Source organism: Anastrepha ludens, chromosome 2 (assembly GCF_028408465.1).
Source record: "Anastrepha ludens isolate Willacy chromosome 2, idAnaLude1.1, whole genome shotgun sequence".
Taxonomy (NCBI): domain Eukaryota; kingdom Metazoa; phylum Arthropoda; class Insecta; order Diptera; family Tephritidae; genus Anastrepha; species Anastrepha ludens.
In genome coordinates, this window is record NC_071498.1 from 184,896,706 (window position 1) to 184,917,138 (window position 20,433).

The following is a 20,433-nucleotide window of genomic DNA, read 5'->3' on the forward strand; positions in this document are numbered from 1 at the left end:
ATCCTCGAAGCTATTCTGATATGCACCTTTTGTATGTCCTTGGGCCCGTCTGAGCGGTTCGGTTTTTATCTACTCAATCATCGCAAAACGCTGTCCTTTCATTGGTCTCTTCAATCTTGGGAAACACGATAAAGTCGCAGCGGGCCAAATCTGGTGAAAACGGTGGCTGAGGCATGATAACGGTATTGTTTTTGGCCAGGTACATTATCGTGATGCAAAAGCCATGCATTTGTTCACTCATGCTCATGCGACATTGCAAGTTTGGAACAAACTTCGCTGCCACACGCTTCACGCACAAAATTTCCGAAAAAATTGTATGGCATGAGCCAACCAATATGCCGACATCCTCATCCTCAGCAACTTCTCTAATTGTGATTCTACGATTCTCCATAACAATTTTCTTCACTTTCTCAACATTTTCATCGGTTGTTGATGTGCTGGGGTATCCAGAACGAGCGTCGACATTCAGACTACTCTCACCGTATGCCACTGTCAACATTTCAAGTGTTTTTGAACACGTACAGGGTCTGACACTGGAAGTGTAACCAACGTCAGATCGCACGCGCAGTTGATGCACGGGCATTGGCAGTCTGTTAGTTGGCTAAATCACAGTCCAGGGTATTGTTTCCAAGTGCGCGGAAGCATTTTGCCGAGAGTAAACGCGAAAAAACAAAATCAGTTATGGATTTCAAACGTAATAGTGTGATTGCATTATATTTAGCTGGAAAGTCACAACCAGCGATTGTTCGTAAACTCGAGCATTTATTTAGTTTAAAGTTTTTATTTATCTCGCCATTACTAGTTACAATGATACCGGTAGCATCGCGACACGTCATGGAGGTGGTCATCAAAAAACTGCAACGCCACGAGAAATGGTTCAAAAAGTGAAGAAGCGACTTGCGCGAAATCCCCGACGAAGTGCCAATCAAATGGCGAAAGAACTGAAAATATCTGACCGTAGCAAGCAAAGTCACACCTTAGATGATCTCACACCAAAGCAGTAACAAATCAGACTTGAGGGAGCGAAGGAGTAGCTTCGCTTAGCCATAAGCGGTCAATTTTTCAAAACGATAGGGTTTAGGATTCTGGACTTACGAATGCGATGGATTATCCTCTTCTGGCATTTTGGAGAGTAAGATCCGAACTAAAAGTTTCACCAGTCTTACGACGCTGAAAACGCCATTGTCCGCGAGCGGGCCTAAATACCTGCAAGTCACATTCGGGCAGCTTGCGAATCGTTTCTGGACCGTCTCAAAGCCATAGTCAAGGCAAAAGGTGATCATATCGAATAAAAGTAAATTGATTTTCAATTTTGTATTATTTTCACACATTTTTTACTTTTAATTGAATAAAAGTAGTTTTCCAAACTAAATGTATGGCCTTTGTAATTAGTTACACTTCGAGTGCCGGAACCTGTAATTAAATTTTTTACACAAAATTTTATGTAACTTCTTTGATCCATTTTCTTCGATAAGTGAAAAACGCCGAACACGCAAAACACTTGTCTTATTTATGCCTCTCACAAACAAACTAAACATTCCATATTTCTAAAACCGTGGACACATCTTCGAGACGAGTGTACCAAATCAAAAAAAATAATAATCGAAAATCGAATAAACGGAACTCGCGAAATTTGAAAATTCTCATGTATTTTTGAACACACCTTGTACTGTTACATGATAGCTATACAATTAAAAAAAAACCTTGAATTTATACTCAAAAGCTTGAAATTCTACAACATATTTTCTTTAATGTAATGCTACATGATGTTTGGCGAGTGTACATGTTCGTAATTGCATTTGCATTACATATGTATAGTCTCTGTCAGTGTTTTTCCTCGTAAGTTCTTCTACTCTTTCACACGTACCTTATGATCCTTCCAGCCCACTAGTGGCGGAAAACAGATAACAAATGATAGCACCCAAATTCCAGCAATAAGAGATTTAGCGCGCTTTGTCGACATTATACTTGGATAAGCAACAGGGCGCGTAACAGCCACATATCTATCCAAAGAGATTGCACACAAGTTCAATATGGATGCTGTGCACATCCACACATCAACGGCAAGCCATATGCTACACCACACATCGCCAAATATCCATACCTAAAAAATAAAAAAAGACAATTTATATATTACGACAGTAAAATTTATATATTAAAACTTTGACCTTTATCTACTTTCTCACTGTTTACTTTGAAATGTCAATAAAAAAATAACAAAAGGTTTTTATTAAAGGAAGTTGTTACACGAAAGATATAAAACATAGCCTCTGCCATGAGTTAAAGTGCAGTGAGAAATAGTGGAATTAGACCTTAAAAACCACGACTGCTACCAACTGAATATCGCTTTATCCTATTAACAATAGGGTATGTATTTATGTTAATTGTTGGTTATTAAAAACTCCTTATTTATAAGTGCAATGAATGGAAATTTGTACATATTAGGAAATAAAGTTTTTGACTTAGCAGTGTACCAAAAACTGCACTTTTTAGATTTTAAATCTATTTAAGAGGTTCGAGTGAATGTAGTATAAAACAGAGAGAAAATGGAAAACTTTCGAAATAGTCAAATGTCAATATATAAAATCATATTTTTGTCGTTCTCAACTCACCTTAAATACTTCCCACGTTGCTGAAAATGGCAGAACAGCCAACCCCACTAGCAGATCTGCAACAGCTAAATTTACTATTAAATAATTCGTAACACTACGTAATTTATTTGAACAAAATACAGCGGCTATAACTAGAGAATTTCCAGATATCACCAATAAAATAATAAATAAAAGAATGGCTAACGAGATAACGTTTGCTGGATCAGTCCATTTTAATGATGTTACCAAATTATCACACTCTGTTTCGTTCATGACGGGATTTTTATATTTTTTGATGATGAATTTACTTATGATTTCAACACCTGAAAGGACAACAATAAGAGAAAAATCAGTTTTAGAAGGCAAATTTTATGCAGCAATTGCAAAAGTACATATACATGTCGGCTAATGGAACCTAACAAACAACTCCCTACGCTATATTTGATAGAGGGTAGAAATGCTGAGAAAAGGACACGAAAATTTGGAAGCCATGACGAAGGACAGAATAATTGCAACATTATTTCGAGAAAAGAAAGTGCATTGACCTCCATTTTTATTTTTATTTACAAATCTTCCATGTTTTTTCACTCTTTTTCCACAGCAATCTGCGCATTATTGTATTATATCGCCTACCATTCTATGAAGGTTCACTTTAATGTCAATACGTTTACAATTCAGGCATTTTAATTGCCAACTAGTATCCATCACTCAAGGTAAAGCAACTTACTTGTGCCCTTCACTTTGAAAGTGGTCGAAGTCATTAAGTAAAAAACAAAAATGTTTATTATTCATTATTATTAACTTAATCTAACTATGTTTACTAAGAATTGTATAGTATATAGTTGTTGAATATGAAGCCGCGGACAGTGTTTTTCAACAAGTATAAAAATGGTATATGTTAAAAAAAGTAGCATAAGGAATCAAGAATAGACGCAAGCGTTGACTGAATACCAACTGGCCAACTGCCCAGTGGGGCTAAGATTTTAGTCGGCAGCGAATTGAAGAAGATGCATATGGCACAGCTCTTTCAAAACCACCCTCAACATAAAACATGCATATTTTTCCTGGGAGTTTTGCGTTCGATAGCTACTGACAAAGTAAGTACACCAGAAATCGTGGCAAATAATTCTGACAAAAGTAAAATCCAATGCGGGCAATTCCCCAGTATTGACCGAGTTATTGATTTTTTGCTTGTTGTGCTTGTACAGTTGACCATAACATAATCGAGTGTGTGATGCAGATCTTCAGGTCAAATAAAGTATTATTGTATTTTTATAAAATCTAAAAGTGTACTCTACATATTTCTGGCATATTGGCTGTATGATTCGAGTATAAAACGGCTGCATAAGAATTAAATCAATTATGAGTAGAAACAATTTAAGAAACGATGAGGGACAAACCGCTAAGAAGATGAAGTACTTCAACTAACCATGAATTAAAAAAAATATTTATTCTTCATAAAATAATCTAGTTTGTTGAAAGAAGGGAGGATGCAAGCAAACAATTTTCAGTTACTGGTCAAAATGCAAAGCTCATCTTTGAATTCTCCTAAATACTGACTTAATACCATTCAAAATATATTAATTATACATATTATTAATATTTATTGTAATTTTCAACTTATCTTATTTTTCGTTTTGTTTTCAAAATTTTCTTACATTTGCTCCATTTTTAATTGATTACTGTACAGATTTTTACAATTGATGGTGAATGAACAAAATGTCACTCCAAAACAAATTAAAATATTCGTTAGTGGATTTAGCGGATTTGTCGTTGCATTTATTTATAAACTTTTCTATCAGTTGTTGCTACATGTCCACGGCCCTTCCAAATGATAGTCATATCCAAACTCATTCGTCTACATGTTATATAAATACATACATATACTCCATGTACATTTACGAAACTAAGTGTTTTTATTATATAATATTTACTACATATAATACCGTGCGGCAAAATTAAATTTTTTTTTGTTATCCAGGAAAAAATGCATATGAATGCGATGTTATAGCGTATTATGGCGTACACTTTATTTCATAGAAGGGAAGTTCAACTATTTTCGTTTACATCAAGATGAACAAAATTGAACTATGTATTACTACGTACATGTATTTATATACCTTTATAAAATTGTATATACCGTTATACTATTTAAAAAATTCATTAGTAAATTTCAAAGATATTTAAGAATACATTTTTCAAAGGACATTATTATACTATACATACGTATACATATTTGTCCTGGCGAACAGTAAAAGTAATGATTTTTTTATACCTGAATATATACTCTTCCTTTGCATATGTCTGCATGCAAAGTCCAAGCCAAGCGGCACAACAAAAAAAAAATCAATTTACCAAACAAAAGCTGTCCTATAAATGGAAGTAAAAAAACTCATTCTGTTTATTACTGAGTTCATTTGAGGGATCGTTTTGCATATGTATGTATGTATGAACGAGCATATAGGCATATATTCAGTCACAGCCGCACCAAGAAAAGCGATATCAACTGCGACATACAGCTCGACTTGAATATTTATATACTGTGTATTTAAAACCATTTATTTTAGCAAAATAATATTCTCACAGGTGTGCATACATACGTATATGTAGGTGTGCGCATATACTAAATGTATGACAGCAACAGTTAGTTTATATGTTGCACTTGAAAGGTGCTTAAGCGCACAGTTTTTTATGCGCTTATGAAATAGTTCCGGACGAAATCGGTTAAGTAGTTTTTATCAGCTTTCTGTGATCTGCCTTATCAACAGTAAATATTAAACTAAATGTAAATAGAGAAGACGTACGCTGATATCTTGGAGCACACTTTCAGAATTCTGAAAATAATAAAGATACACTTTTATTGCCGCTTGCATTTTTCAGTTCGTAACTAATTTTAATAAATATTGATTTGATATCTGCCGAATAGTAATGCCAAATGCTTTTGCGGATTATGGACAAAGGGCGATGTGCATTATTTTTGCTTTAAGCTCAGATACATATGGCCTCTTCTTTTCGCCAAGCGTTAGCAAGTTGCGAATTGATGAGGCTACTGTTATCTTGGCAACGCGGGAACAGATCTGACTAAAATTACATGTGTTTGTAAAATAGTGAGTTATACCAGTTTTATGACATGCATATGGATGTGTAGATATACTAGCTAGCGGCGAATCGTGCTCGATACCTTTGTTGTTGCTTTACATGCAAAATTTTCGTCAAATTATAATACGTTCACATACCTATAAGTGATCAGTGCTCAAAAACACTTGAAATGTTGACAGTGGCATACGGTGCCAGTAGTCTGAGCAGTGTTGCCAATTTAGTGATTTTGTCGATAGAATTGACGACTTTGCTTGAGTCTTGGCGACAAAAAAAAAGTTTTGGCGACAAAAATGATTTAGCGACTTATCGGGCGACTTTTGGAGAGCAAATCAAAACCGTTTTAGGCAATAGATACTTTTCTGTCAACTTGATTACCCGTGAATGCCCTTTACCTTCCATACTCCAGAGTAACAATTTACTGACTATAGATAAAATAACGCACTACCTATTGGTTTGTTATCGTCGATAAATTATCGATCTATAATTGAAATTTTAAATTTATTTTATGAAATTCACAAAAATCATACGTTGTATTAAGAAGTAATAAAATATATTCCAATTCAATTCCAATACAATTGTAATGAGTAACCAAATTATTTTTACCACTGATCATATAAGAGCAATGCGGTCGGGGAATCCCCGGATTTTATTATGTTCTGTACGTGAAACAATTGAATTGATATCGGCTTAGTTGATTGTTTACTATCCTCTAGCTTACTTACTTTTTAATTCATTTTAAGTAAATATAAAATATTTAAATCTATCTCGAGGTTGCTTAAATAATGGATTTACCTCTGTAAAAAAAGCAGTATTTCAGGAGATTGAAACTAACTTCCGTTGATCTCAAATTTCAGTAGAGTTGGTATTACTGGTTTAATTATTATTCATCTAAAAATTTTAAGTCCGCAGCTGGCCTCTTGTGCACCTCTCAGAATGAAATTTAGGATCCGCCCCTGACGGAGTTAGCGACTTTCTAGCGACTTTTGATATTGGCCCTAGCGACTCAGATTTATTGGCGTTGGCAACACTGAGTCTGAGTCAAAAAAATGTTTACAAGTGGTACAAGCTTTTATACACAGAAGGTCGAGAAGATGTGAATGACGACGCTCGCTCTGGGCGCCCCAGCACATCAACAACCTATGAAAATGTTGAGAAAGTGAAGAAAATTGTTATGAAGAATCGTCGAATCACAATTAGAGAAGTTGCTGAGGATGTCGGCATATCGGTTGGCTCATGCCATACAATTTTTTCGCAAATTTTGGACATGAAGCGTATGGCAGCGAAGTTCGAAAATTGCTGAATTTTGACCAAAAACAACGTCGCATGAGCATCGCTCAGGAATTGTTGAATGACGCCAACGATGATCCCGATTTGGTTAAAAGGGTTACAATTAGGTAACGAATCATGGGAATATATATTTATGACATCGAAACCAAAGCACAATCGTCCCAATGGGAGAGTACAGGAGAGCCAAGACCAAAAAAAGCATGTCAAGTTCGATCAAATGTCAAGGTGTTGCACACTGTTCGATTAGCATCGCGTAGTGCATTAGGTGTTCTTACCACAAGGTCGTGCGGTAAAAAACGATTGAAATAGTCGATTTGACGCTCCATTTGTGCTTTTGTTAAAAAATGAGTGGACTTGGTTGACAACCGTGGCCATTCCATTTCAGTACGAATACTCGAATGAAAGGGTTTCTGTAACCAAATGAAATTAAATATTGTCGATAACAATTCCCACTTATCCTTGAAGTGGCGATAACACACATCTACAGATCTCGTTTGTTATATATGTGAACTTAACTTTTTATCTCTAAGTTTAAATGAGATTCTTAGTACATTCTTATTCAAATTTTTTGCTGCTCTTTGTACTTACATAATTAAATAGACATATACAATGGGCATACAATTTACTACAATATGTTGTGCATCTAAAGAAGTTTTGTTTGATTAAATTTTCTATACGAGTTACAAATATGTACTTATATAATCATTAATTACATAAATATTTCGCTCTGCTCTTCACTGAATTGTATTATCAACTTTTCTGAACGACTGCAATGGATATCCATAGCCTAAAGCTCCACCCTGTAGATCCATTGCTAGTGCATTCATTTAACATATTTGCTGCTTTTATATGCTGTTCCTCCAAATGCAAACGTCGGGCGTACTTCCCCGTATTTAGCATAACACGAAATGATGTACATCTTTTGAGAAGTACAAATTATTTATTATTTTATATTATAATAACAAATATTTATATTATTATTTATAAATTTTTAAATTTCTGTATACTCATTTTATCGAATCGATGTGGCAATGTGGCAATCGACAATTTTAACGTTTTCTTAAAGAAATCTACTGCTGTTCTAATATCATAATGGCGTATAAATACATTCTTCGTTATTTTTTGGAGATTCGCTATGACTTGTTAGTAAATCTGTTATTTTGCATAAAAGTTTTTATATTATTACTTATATATTAAGGAATATTATCCTTACATTGCTGCTTGAATGAAGTTTCTTGTAAACTATTTCGAGCCAAGTGTTCTTTCTTCCAAATTGGTACTATGTTTTATTACCCCTTGGTGATACGTGGTTTCATATGCATAATTTGTTTTAAACATTTCCAACAATTCGTCAGAGTTTTGCGCGTCGAAACACATTTTTCTTCTGAATTTTCCTACAAAAGTCGCAATAAAATACATTAATATAGAAAAAGCGAATCTACACTTTTCGTTACTTTTCAGGAGAAGAAAAAAACTGAATAAAGCCTTAAAAACTTAAGATGCAAAAAACATTTCTATTGCAATTTTTATTCAAAACAGGTAACAAATTCAATTCTGGTATAATTTTGTTATTATTTTTAATTTCTTTGAAGTTATTTGAGATAAGGCTCTTGAAAATAAATTTAAGTTAGGGCTTTTTGTTGTAAGTTAAAATTCGGACAAACTATTATAATAATTCATGTTTGAAGTAAAATAAATAAATAATTAAAGCTAAAATACATATTTGAAGGCAGATGTTATCATACTGAAAACAAATTAGGTTTTATAAGGTAAATTATCATAAAAATGGTGGCAATCTGCTGGAAGAAATTTTTTTAGATCTTGCAAATGGTCCCACTTTTTTTAGATATGGCTATTTTCTCTTTATAAAGACAATCGGGGGACACATTTTTAATCGGAAACTTCGATCTCTGTGGGAGTAACTGATATTCATCTGTTACATTTGTTTTAAAATAAATTGATCCTGACGAGTCATTCGCCAAGGCTCGAGGCATGCTTACTGTATGATCTCCAATGCCCCTGCCTGTAATTTAAGAAAAGCTTAAATATATATATCTAAAGAGTTGTTTCAGTGTGCAATATTCACCTGGTTGTATTGATGTGTATATCTTTGAAATATTTTCGAAATTTAAAAAATAATCATAACGCAAATGGTGCGCTTGTAGAGGTGCTGGAACTTTTCTAGCTTCCTTAATGAGTTGAACAAATTGAGATTCATGCGTAAAGTTATGTAGTTGAAGCTTCATTTTATAATATGCAGCTCTCGCGTTTAGTTGAGGCACTAATTTAACTGCCTGGACATCCATACAGAATACTGCACATAGTCCGGATTCAGCATTTTTGATATCGTTTTGCTTTTCTACACGCATTTTTCCGATTTCTTCTCTATGTTTTTCGTATTGCTCATCGGAAACATTATTAGCTTTATGTGATACGCATAAATTGCACTGATCTTTTTTTGGCTTAAAAATATAATAATTGAATTCCTTTCTTAATTGCGTAAATATTGGGTATGACAATTTTAGGCCTCCATTTTCATTTTCGGATTCACACTCGTTGACATAAAGCTTGTAAATCTCCTGGTATGAGGAAAAATCCGATTCGAAGTAAAACTTTTTGCTATCTTTTCGACAATAATGTGACTCCATTTTTGCCAACTCCAAGTCACGTCGGCTTGTGTTGCGCTGACCTATAACTGATGATCGCTTAGCAGTTTTGCGCAAAATTAAAGCTTTATCGGGACTGCATTGAGTACCGTGTTTACCGCCACTGCTAATCCAATTTCGAACCATCTTTTACTTTACTCCTAGTGTTGAATAAAACATTTCACGGCACACTTGTAATCGCTTTGAATTTTCAGACGTTTTCCTTTTTGTTTCAGAAAAGCTTGTAAGACCTGCAACATGCTGCCTCTTTTGCTCCCAGGACATCTCCCAAAACAAACTAAACATTTCTTTTCGCGTGGACTCATTAAACGTCGAACACTTTCTCACCGCACTTTTTACACAAAATCGTGCTGAACATGGCTCTCCTAATTGCCTAGAAGGTTTTTGATAAAGTTCTTTTTTTGATATATCCATATATTCCACGCCTTCCATTATTTTTTTTTAATTACATTTTGTTTCCATTCGGATTTGTTAGCAGTATTTTTCCTTTTTGGAACACCATCTGTATCAGAATTTTCTTTTGCACAATTCATGTTATTAAAACTTCAAATAAAAAAACTGTTTCCAACACAAAAACGTTAATTGGACTGACACAAAAAACAAAAACGCACCGACGAACGCGCTTAGCACAGGAAATATTCTTGTGCTAGACAAACTCGGGGAAATCCCCTTTTTTTTTAAGTAAATACAAAAGCAAAACAATAAGAATGTTGTGGCTTTGATTGTGTGTCTATTTTAAATTCAACTTTAAATTACTTAGGGCTTTTTACTTTCAAAAAAAACTTCGAATGAGTTAGGGTTTTTTTTGTACACTATAAATCCGTTATTTGCGATCATAGCCCACTAATTTTTTAAGGGGAGGTGTATTTTACAGTGGTCTACCAGAATACATTAAAAACGCGATTTCGAAAAAAATGTAGATACGCCTTTTCTATATTAAGCCATCGATATATACGAAATGTTATAGTTCACAATTTTCGATGTTATTCCACAAATGGAGCGACCTACAGTTTCAAGCCTAATCCGAACGACAATATATAACGGAATATACTTAAGAATCAAAAGTGAACTAAATAGACGAAATTGACATTCAAACCTCAGGCAGTAAACTATTACCAGGTTAAAGATAATTGAGAAAATGATTAAGACCACACAGCCATCACAACAGTAGTTAATCAAAGATTTCCTGATGAATAGTAATGTAGAAGTAATACAATTTTCTCGGGCTCCAGACATGGTTATGTTAGTTATCCTACCTACTTTTGCAAACCCTCTTCGTCAATTCTTGTATTGAATCATTTTAAAATCATCTCAAAACGAAGTTAATAAATAGAAACGCATTAATTTGGAATTGTGAAAATATTTCTCATAAAATATTTCTTCAATATGCATAATATGCAAAAAAAAACTTAGTTTTAGCATAGCAGTAACCATGTCTTTGGCGTTTAATCAAAAACATAAGGAGAATGTACTATTTTAAAGAAATTGAAAAGGACTTCGGCATCATATGTGATTCATGATTATTAAGAATGCCAAAAATATATAGAGATCAATTTGCACCATTCAACTTTGAGAAAGAAGACTTTCTGCCTATAGCCGCTATAGGTCAGCAAAGCATCTGAACAAAAATATTTCAGCCGTATAAATCTAAAAATTGTATACATACATATTAACCCCTTAAATACTATAAATAAAAATATTCCAGTCTTATCACAAATGCTAGATGTTAAAACAGTTACATACATATATCGCTTTTGGCTGAATTTGCAACAAAATGAAGTTTCGCCTCAAGGCATACAACGTCACGATTTTCCAGTCGCGGCTCCTTCGCAGTTTTTGCCGTTAGCTGCACTAAGAGCAGCAAGGCAATAATTTCTTGAAACAATGAGCTGAATAAACGTCAAGATGTGTATTTGACAGTATTAAATAATAGAGTTTTTATATATGTATCTATGTAGTACAAAAAAAGTTTGTGTAGGAATAGTGGTATTGGTCAAGCATTGCACTAAACTGGCTATGATATACTTAAAAGTGGACCTTGCCTTTTTAGTATCACTTTAACTTTAGTATCACCTTTACTACATAACTATGTATATAACTAAAGGGTTTTTCAATTGGCGCGGGTCAATTTTGGCGCCCTGTGGCAGCCATTTTGTTTTGGTAACATCTGTCAAATCTTTTGTTTATTATTCAGTTGTATATGCCAAATCATCATGGCAAGTTACACGATTGAACAGCACGTTCAAATGATAAAACTTTATTATCAAAATGAATGTTAACGCAAACGTTGCGCGCATTGCGCCCATTTTTCGGTAGACGTGGTGGCCCTTCCAATTTCTTATGGCCCATATTGAACCATATGGACCTAGACGATATGTGGTTCCAGCAGGACGGCGCTACGTGCCACACAGCAAACGCCATTTTATTCCATTTCAACATCTACCCGCCCTTATTGAAAAACCCTGTATATATATATGTATATAGAATTGGCTCTTACACCCTTTGTTGGGTTCTGGCGGCGGAAATACATCGGAGGCTTGCAATTACCGCCATTACGAGCGACCGCTATTAAAAAAACTTTTCCTATCGAATAAATTTACTTGGCTCGTTTGATTGTAAATGTATTTTACTACTTACCAAAAGTAGCCGTTGTTGCTCATGCTCATTAATGGAAGAATTAATTCGAATTCTATTAATGTAACAAACATTTTCGTCCATCTTGTTGATTCATCAGCAGTCACCTTAAACTGTTCGAAGTAGTTATATGAAAGCACATTCATCACAAAATTAATCCAGCGTTTACACAACTTTTTATTTATATATGATAGAAGCTTGTTGAAATTGGCTATTCGCATACGTTATGCTTTATTTTAAATGTATATGGCCTTTGCGTGTTGCATAATTTTAGGCGAAAATATTGCCGCGGCATTCTGTGCATTTATTTATTATGTTTGAAATTTCAAATTTTTTCGAGTCCTTATTTGTGAAGAATGTTTTTGTCTCAACGTATCTGAAATTTTAAAAAGAGAAATATTGAAGAAAAAATTTTTAAGTGTACATTACTTCTAAATATTTAGCATGAAATACGATTTTTTAGCTACTACAGTGGCTCGTTGTACTATTTGACTTTGTCAGGGCGCAGAACGGAATGGAGTTTCTTATCGGATTTAAGACAGCAATAAATTTTTGCTTTCAATTATGAGCCTTTCCTTTCGAAGATATTTCTACCATGCTCATGTTGATAATAATAGGGAGCGGAATGTAAATGGTGTTGGGTAAATTATACTTAATTCAGCCAGCAACTTAAACCGGAAGTCAGTGTTATCTATTTATTCAGTTATTCTGAAATCAATAAACAATCCTTTATTGTTATTATTTACATTTACAGTTAGTAACAGAAGTAAGTATACTCGTACACTGGATAAGTTCTCAATTTTCCCCTAATCGTTTCTTTCAAACAACCTAAGTTATAACAAAATTGTGTTTTATTTACATGAATGAAATCCAAATAGTGACAAAATTTTAAAAAGAAACATAATTATGGCTTTTTATATAAAACTTTATAAAAATTCATGTCTCAAAAGTAAGTATACAGTTCATCATATTATTAATTTGTGAAATCAAAAACATAATTAAAATCAAATCCTAGTATTTGGTAGGATAACTATCAGGTTTTACAATCGCTTTAAGTCGTGATGGCATTGATTTCACCAAGTTTCAGTTACAGTAGGTGGTATTTTTTTCCATTCCTCTTGAAGGACGTTTTTCAGTTGCTCCTTATTTCTAATCGGATGTTTACGTATTTGCCGATTTAAATTTTCCTATAAATGTTCGATTGGGTTAGTATCCGGGGACTGTGGCGGTGTTTTCAGCTGTTTTCGCACATTGTATAACAGCCACTCTCGTACAATGTTGGATGTGTGCTTGGAGTCATTATCCTGCTGGAAGATAAACGTTCCTCCAAGGCCCAATTTCGTAGCGCTTCCTTTTAAAATACTTTTCAAAATATTTAAAAAACCATTTCGTCTATAATATTTTCGATAAATACCAACCCCGTTCGCAGCCATACATCCTCAAACCATCACAGAACCCCCTCCATGCTTCACAATGCCAGTCATATTAATTGGATCCAACGTTCCGCGTTATTTTTTCTCTTTTTCACGACCACCAGATCCACAGATACTGAACTTACACTCATCAGAAAATATGACTTGGTTCCAAAACGTTTGGTCATATTTTTCAAGACCTTTTGCGAATGAAATCTGTTTACTCCCACGAAAGTGAGAGAGGAAATATTAGGTGGAACCAATATAATCCACAGCATCTTGCAAATGAAATATTTACCAAGGAGAAAGTTGCATGGGCAATCAAATCTTTTTCTCTTTTTAACTCTCCGGGGCCAAAGATATTACAGGAATCCCTGGACTGTATCCTACCATGGCTAGAGGAAACTTTTAAAGCGTGTTTAAACTTAGGCCATATTCCAGCTAGTTGGAAAATAGTTAAGGTCGTCTGTATACCAAAAATAGATAGAAGGGGGCATGAATTAGCGAAAGATTTTAAGCCAATCAATCGTTCGTCTTTCCTGTTAAAAACCTTTGAAAAATTTATGGATATACACCTCAAAAGCTCTTTGGAGAGCTCTAGTATATCAAATGCACAACATGAGTACCTTAAAAGTAAATCTACGTAAATTAACAACGTTAGTACAGATGCCATCCAACGGGCGTTGATAGACTTAGGGTTGGAAAATTGCATTAGTAATTGGGTCGTCTCTATGCTAGAAACCTGGATCATCAAAGCTAACATGGGCAATATCAACATAACCAAGAAGGTCCATAGGGGCACTCCACAGGGGGGAGTATTATCTCCAATTCTTTTGGTGTCATCAACAAAATCTTAATATAACTTAATGGAGGTGGGGCAAAAGCGGTGGCGTACGCTGATGATGTGGTGCTAAGTGGAAAAATGCTAACTGTATTATTGGTTTAATACAAATAACAACTTACTTTTTGCCGTATTACACAATCTGAAGAATATTTGATTCAAATTTACTTTCCAGTAATATGTACAATAAATGTAAATGAGCTTAACAAAGTGGACACTTTTATACATTAAGATGAAGTGGTGAATTATTTTACCGAATTTGTAGATTCTATCCTATTCAAAATGTGAACATTTGAATGAATCTATTGCCAAGCTTCACTTACAGTGAGTCACACTCAAAATTGGACACTTCATACTCATATGAAAACTTTTAACTCCAATAAGAAACTACAAACATATTTAAATTCATTTCTATTTATTTATGTATACTAACATATTAGAAGTACAATTATAACAACAAACTCGCCTTCAAACAAAAACAATAACAATATATATTATATTATAAGTATACAACAAATTCAATGTGAACTACTCACACTCAAAATGGGGCAGTTAGAATTCATCGGCGAAATACCGTTATATATTGAGTTCAAATTGTAAATCGCTTGTTTTTCATAGTGTTTGATTAAATGTCGACTAATTGGTATCGTTTTTACAAAATGCGTCAAACAACAATTGCTGAAAATTATTATTGCGAGAAATTATTATAAGAAATTACAAAAACAGAAAGTCCATTCGGGAGATTAGTGAAATAATTGGCAAAAAAAGTCTACAGTGAATAATATTATTAAAAGGTATAGGGAAAGAGGTAAGTGTGTGACAAAAAACATAACTTAACAAACAGAAGGAAAATTGATGATCGAAACTCCAGATTTATATTACGATTAGTAAAGCAAAACCCTAAGATATCTGCCGTAGACCTAAAAAAACAACTACAGGAGGAAAAGAACGTTGAAGTTTCTGCAGAACCTATTCACCGACTTCTTAAGAATAACAAATTTTATGCAAGAGTTCCCCGGCGAAAGCCACTTATTTTGAAAAAGAACCAAAAGGCTAGGTTACAGTTCGCTAAAAAGTATGAATATAAGGAATTTGACTTTTGGTCTAAGGTAATTGAAAAAAAAAACTTAGCTATTTCAAAACCTCCACATAAATTATTTTTATTGCAGGTTTTATTCACAGATGAAACAAAAATTAATATGTTTGGTTCAGACGGGAGGCGTTTTGTGTGGAGAATGGACGGAAAAGCATTGCAGGATAAGAATATTAAAAAGACGATGAAGTACGGCGGTGGCTCAAAAATGATATGGGGTTGCATGTCGGGAGCTGGCGTCGGAAAAGTGCATATTATTGATGGAATCTTGGATAGTAAAGGGTACATTAACCTATTAAAACCAAATGTTCATACCAGTGCTGAAAAACTTGGGATTCGTAATAACTTTAAGTTTTACCAGGACAACGATCCGCAGCACACGTCCTGGAAAGCTAAAACTTGGTTACTATACAACTGTCCAAAAGTATTAGCTACTCCTGCTCAGTCTCCCGACATGAACCCTATTGAGCATTTGTGGGGGGAACTTAAAAAAAGGCTCGCCTCACGGTGCGTGAGCAGTAAGTCGCAATTAAAGCAAGCAATATTGGAGGAATGGGAAAAAACTAGTTGAAAGTATGCCACGTCGCTTACAGGAAGTAATAAAGGACAAAGGAAGATCCACGAAATATTAGCTCATATGTGCTCATAATTTATTTTAACTAGAAAGTAAGTTTCCCATTTTGAGTGTGAACCTTCTAAGAAGGAGCCTAACCTATGAAATGAATTTTTTTGTTTTTAGTTACGAATAAAACGATTTTAATTTTTGCATATTTATCTTCATCGAAGAGTGTTTATAAATAAATATAGAAAACTTGAATTTATGTCTTAGTAAAAGTGTAGAAAATAAATTGGTTTTTATATGTGAGGTGTCCATTTTTGAGTGTGACTCATACAGTGAGAAATGTTTCCTAGTTCGTGTGTGTTTATTAAAAAAACAACAAAATACAATAAATAATATCATATGATAATAATAATATTTATTTATTTATTTGTTTATTAGTCTTTAAATTAATACATTTTTATGTACTATGTCAAGCTAATGTACAATAGTTTGGTAATTACTAAGAAAAAAAAACGATTAAGATGGTTTACTAAAATCCCATACGGTCATAAATATTTGAAAACCAAATTTAAATCAGCACATGTTCTAGAAATCAGAGCATTCACCCCGTAATTGGATCTCGAGAAGCCAATTTTAAAGCCTTCGCACTGTCAATAAACATCGAGAGCGCTACAATGGTAAAGGTCCAGAAAAGTTTAAAGATCGGAACACAAAACGCAGAAAAACTTTTTGAAGTCTCTTAATCCGGTTAGAGAGACCTAAGTACGTACATATATAACACGGTATCGAAATAACAGCGGCATACTCTAATCCCGATTTAACAAAAGCTAGTGCAATAACCCTGGGGCCTTACTATTAACTTAAAATATTTTAATGTGTATTACCAAAATTTACCCACCAATATTTTTTACTAGGATATACAAAGATATAATCATATATAACCATTGATATAACCATAGAAAACACTCGGAGAAGAGGACTAGTAAGAAATTGGGTCGAAATCAGTTTCTCAACGGTTCACATTGATTTTAGGAGAGATAAGGAAAGGTAACAAAACAATTAGATCCGGTTTCATTCCATCTCTTTGACATGTGTAAATAAATGGAAATCTACACGTAGAAAAAACTTCAACTTTAATAACGAAGCACAATGCTCTCGTTCATTAAGAATACTATTTGGTATGTTTTAACCAAATGGATCTTCATGTTTAAAATCTAGTAAATATTTTACCGCTGCCGTAGCCGAATGGGTTGGTGCGTGATTACCATTCGGAATTCACAGAGAGAACGTTGGTTCAAATCTCGGTGAAACACCAAAATAAAGAAAAACATTTTTCTAATAGCGGTCGCCCTTCGGCAGGCAATGGCAAATCTCCGAGTGTATTTCTGCCATGAAAAAGCTCCTCATAAAAATATCTGCCGTTCGGAGTCGGCTTGAAACTGTGGGTCCCTCCATTTGTGGAACAACATCAAGACGCACACCACAAATAGGAGGAGGAGCTCGGCCAAACACCCAAAAACGGGTGTACGCGCCAATTATATATATAAATATATATAAATCTTTTTAACTAAGCCAAAGGGCTTGGAATTTAAATTACAACTAGTCAGAATATTTAAATCCAGGAGAGAAACTGCAACGAATAATAATACAATTCCACTAAATGAAAGGAAATTATATTTAAACTGTAGTCCGTTAATCTTTGTATGTGTATGTATGTATATCTCAATTGTAGACGCCGGCAGCCAATCAAATTGTCTCAATATTGACATGCTGCAAAACATTGCTGCCAGGTTTCGATAAAAATGCAATAACAAAAGAGAAAAAATCACGAAAATAAACACTATTGCCACTATTCAATATTAAAATACATGCAAACACAACACAAACACGCTGCGAAGATGGGTTCGAAATGGGTTTGAGTGATGATATTTGAATGGAACTTGACAAGTGGTTTGGCTTATGTTTGCGTTTAAGCACGCTAGCGGTAGCAAACCCAAAAGTAAGCTGCGGCGGAAACGTTCTACCATATAAACAACCCCTTGCGTAAACAAGGCTTTCTGTATTACTTCGCATTGAGATGAATACCATACATAGCAAAGGAAAATACTGGAATGCATGTGGCGTCGAGGAAAACAATTGTTCGTAATTTCCAAGGCTTCAATTCAGAAACATACTATATATGTACGTATGTGCATATGCATGTTACCAATACCAAACGTGTACAATACTTTCAGGGAGGTATCTTTAGGAACAGACTAAGTAATTCACAAAAAATATTGCTTTAGGTACGAAAAGTTCATAAAAAATAAATGCGCCGTTTTAATGCAAACGAAGCAAGTGACACCCCACTTATTCCTTTAGTTGCATTCACTTATTAACACCAAGCTCATGAATAATTTAGCTTATTATTAATATGTATAATGTTTATTGCATTTTACCAACTTACATCAATTCATTTAACTCTACCATAAATAAAAACACATTTCAGTAATAAATATTTACAATTTTACTTACATACATACATAAATATGCCTAAAAGCTGATAAAAATGTAAAACAATAACCAACGAACTTATAAAAAAATGCTCAGTATATTAGATCAATTGTAAATATATATGTAAGTAATCGTTTCTCTGTGATCATATATGTATGCATGTACATAAAGTGTTTAAGTTAATAAAAGTTTGGCTGAAAGTGGCACGTTTTCCAGCTGTTGTGTACATATACAAGTATGTGCTATGTATAGATATAGTGTGTATTTCCAGTTCGTAAAAACTAGAAAACTATATGCGAAATGTGCCGAAGCGTTAAAAATATATGTAAGTACTAAAATGGAGTTTGCATGAATATGATCTAAATAAAACAATAATTAATATCATTAGATGTTTCTTTAATTAGTAGACAGATTATGCATGGCCGTCGGAATTCCTTTTTAGTTTTTGTTTTCAGGATTCGAAAAGTTTGATCTTCTGTCGCCCCCCATTCAACCTTTTGGCTTCGAACCAGTGTTACCGACTTAGGGGGACTCCCTCCAAACTTAGAACGATATACCTATATGTATATTTTTTTTTATGAGATTTTTTAAGGGGGTTCGAAATTAATGTGTTTTAAACGTCTACGAGGTGTGTTCAAAAAGTATCGCGAATAATTTGTGTTTTTTCAAAAATTATTTAGTTATTCATTAATATATATTTTGTCCCCTTCAAAGTAAAGTAATGAGATATTATGCACTTGTGCCAACGTTTTTTCCGATCTTCGAAGCACTTCAAAAAATCATTTTTTTTATCTTGTTCAGCTCCTCCTTCGATGCCGTCTTTATCTCGTCAATCGTAGCGTAGCGGCGTTATTTCATGGGCCTCTTCAGTTTCGAGAGCAAGAAAAAGTCACAGAGGGTCAGATCTGGGGAATACGGTGGCTGTGGCATCATTAGAGCGTTGTTTTTGGCCAAAAAGTCGCGCACAAGCATTGATGTGTGAGCAGGGGCGTTATCATAATGCAAGAGCCAATTTTTGTTCTTCCACAAATCCGGGCGTTTCTGGCGGATTGTTCGCGCAAATTGCGCATAACTTGCAGGTAATATTCCTTATTGACCGTTTTTCCCTGTGGCAAGAACTCATGATACACAACGCTCTTGCAATCGAAGAAAACGGTAAGCTAAACTTTTACATTCGACCGAACTTGGCGCACTTTTTTCGGTCTTCATTCGTGCGGCAGCTTCCATTGATATGATTGAGCTTGGTTTCTAAGTCATAACCATAAACGCACTATTCGTCACCCGTTATGCCTCTCTGGAACAAATTTGGGTCGTCGCAGACAGAGTCCAACATCTCATTAGCAATGTTCATGCGATGCTGCTTTTGGTCGAAATTGAGCAGTTTGGGTACGAATTTTGCGGCGACCCGTCTCATGCCCAAATCATTGAAAAAAATTGAATGGCACGAGCCAAACGATATGTCTAGATCCTCAGCAACTTCTCTAACGGTGATTCGACGATTGGCCAATACCATTGTCTTCACTTCATCAATTTTTTCGCCTGTTGTTGAAATGCTCGGGCGTCCGGCATGCTTTTCGTCGTTCACATCTTCTCGGCCTCCTGAGAACATTTTGCACCACCGATAAAAGTAGCTTTGGTCCAAAGTGGCGTCTCCGTATGATACAGTCAACATTCGGAATGCATCCTCGCACTTAATTTCGTTTCTCACACAAAATTTGATACAGGTTCTTTGATTCATCTTTTTGAATAGGTAAA

General features: G+C 34.5%; 1 protein-coding gene across 2 annotated transcripts in view; it reads right to left on the bottom strand.

The window, feature by feature from the left end:
* Window positions 1-20,433, bottom strand: part of LOC128856129 (octopamine receptor Oamb) — a 76,640-nt gene that overhangs the window by 46,402 nt on the left and 9,805 nt on the right. For both annotated transcript variants that reach the window (XM_054091537.1, XM_054091536.1), the window contains exons 2-4: window positions 12,281-12,653; window positions 2,613-2,914; window positions 1,868-2,104 (exon numbers count right to left, since the gene is read on the bottom strand). In XM_054091537.1, coding sequence (XP_053947512.1) covers window positions 1,868-2,104; window positions 2,613-2,864 — 489 coding nt within the window. In that variant the 5' untranslated portion in view covers window positions 2,865-2,914; window positions 12,281-12,653. The remainder of the gene's footprint in view (window positions 1-1,867; window positions 2,105-2,612; window positions 2,915-12,280; window positions 12,654-20,433) is intronic.